This window comes from Phytophthora infestans, genomic scaffold, assembly GCF_000142945.1.
Source record: "Phytophthora infestans T30-4 supercont1.4423 genomic scaffold, whole genome shotgun sequence".
NCBI lineage: Eukaryota > Oomycota > Peronosporomycetes > Peronosporales > Peronosporaceae > Phytophthora > Phytophthora infestans.
Genome location: NW_003304257.1, coordinates 1 through 1,131, shown reverse-complemented (window position 1 = coordinate 1,131; position 1,131 = coordinate 1). Strand labels below are relative to the sequence as shown.

Sequence of the window (1,131 nt, the reverse complement as noted above, 5' to 3'; positions counted from 1 at the left end):
AGCACGTGAGCTTGGCTTAGATTCATGAAGAGCTCGCCTACCTCGTGAATCGTTGGAGCTACTTGACAAATCCACTTCGTCAATCGCTCCAAACGAGAACTCTTGTTTGCCAGAATAGCTCTGCGGTTGGGTCCATGACATTAGAGGTTGCCTTGCCATTCGACTATCGAGAAGTTCAATGGAGACGCCCGTGCCAACAACAAACTGGAACGGGTTGCTGGAATATTGAAGACACAAGCATAATAAGTCAAGAGTTTGAAGCATGCGTAGGGCACCTTTTTAGTCCTTGCCTTGTTCTACGCTTCACGTCATAAATGGAAATGAAGGTGCCTGCACCTGCCACATCAAACAGCTTGGTCGCGTGTTGGGCTGGCTGTCGAAGATCTAAAACTGACAGTGCAGTTCGATTTGCTGCCCAAAGAACGCACGGGTGACTACAACACAATGGCACAGCTCCATTAGTGACACCCTCAAAAAGATAGCAGTTCATTTGTATATACCTGGAGTATTCGCAGCGTAGAACGCGGTCCGACACATACAAGTCTTTTTTGACAGTTTGAACCCCTCCCTCTGGATCCCAGCGTCGAACCGTACCATCGACCGTAACCACGGCCAACTCCGCTTCTGCATGTGGACTTCCAGTTATATGCTTGATAACCCCCGGCAAAGAGAGCTTAACTTTGGCTTGTATCTTCCAAACGTTGTCACGTGTAACACGAGACGGAGCAGCGATAATTGTGCAGTGCGTGTGGCCACGTGCAGCCGCAAGTATCTTTGCCGTACTCGTCGAATGGTATGCATCTCTGCTTCCCATCACTATAAATTGTCGAATAGGAGAGCCAGTCTCAATCACAGTGCTTGAGCACGGTGGGTCGTCCTCTAATTCGCCTCTGCTGTACCATGCACACGCTTGCTGCAGTACGTGCCCTGTAGGATAGAAAACCACGTGACCATCCTGGCCACAGTCAACTCCAGCGATCGCATTGCCCTGCCATTTGGACAATTTGTAGCAATCTTCTTGTGGCCTACAAAGCACAGATACGTAAGATCACTGCCAGTAATCCAGTACTAATTGCACCACAAAGCCAACGTACGGGGATTCATTCTCCAAGAAGTCCATCATCAGATCGT

The 1,131-nt window shown here is 49.1% G+C and overlaps 1 protein-coding gene across 1 annotated transcript; it reads right to left on the bottom strand.

The window, feature by feature from the left end:
* Positions 1-303: 303 nt before the first annotated feature.
* Positions 304-1,123, bottom strand: PITG_22615 (uncharacterized protein; the record flags this gene model as incomplete). Its single annotated transcript, XM_002909662.1, has 3 exons — positions 304-373; positions 501-1,025; positions 1,095-1,123. The coding sequence occupies 3 exons, from the start codon at positions 1,121-1,123 to the stop codon at positions 304-306; spliced, it is 624 nt and encodes a 207-aa protein (XP_002909708.1).
* Positions 1,124-1,131: the final 8 nt, after the last annotated feature.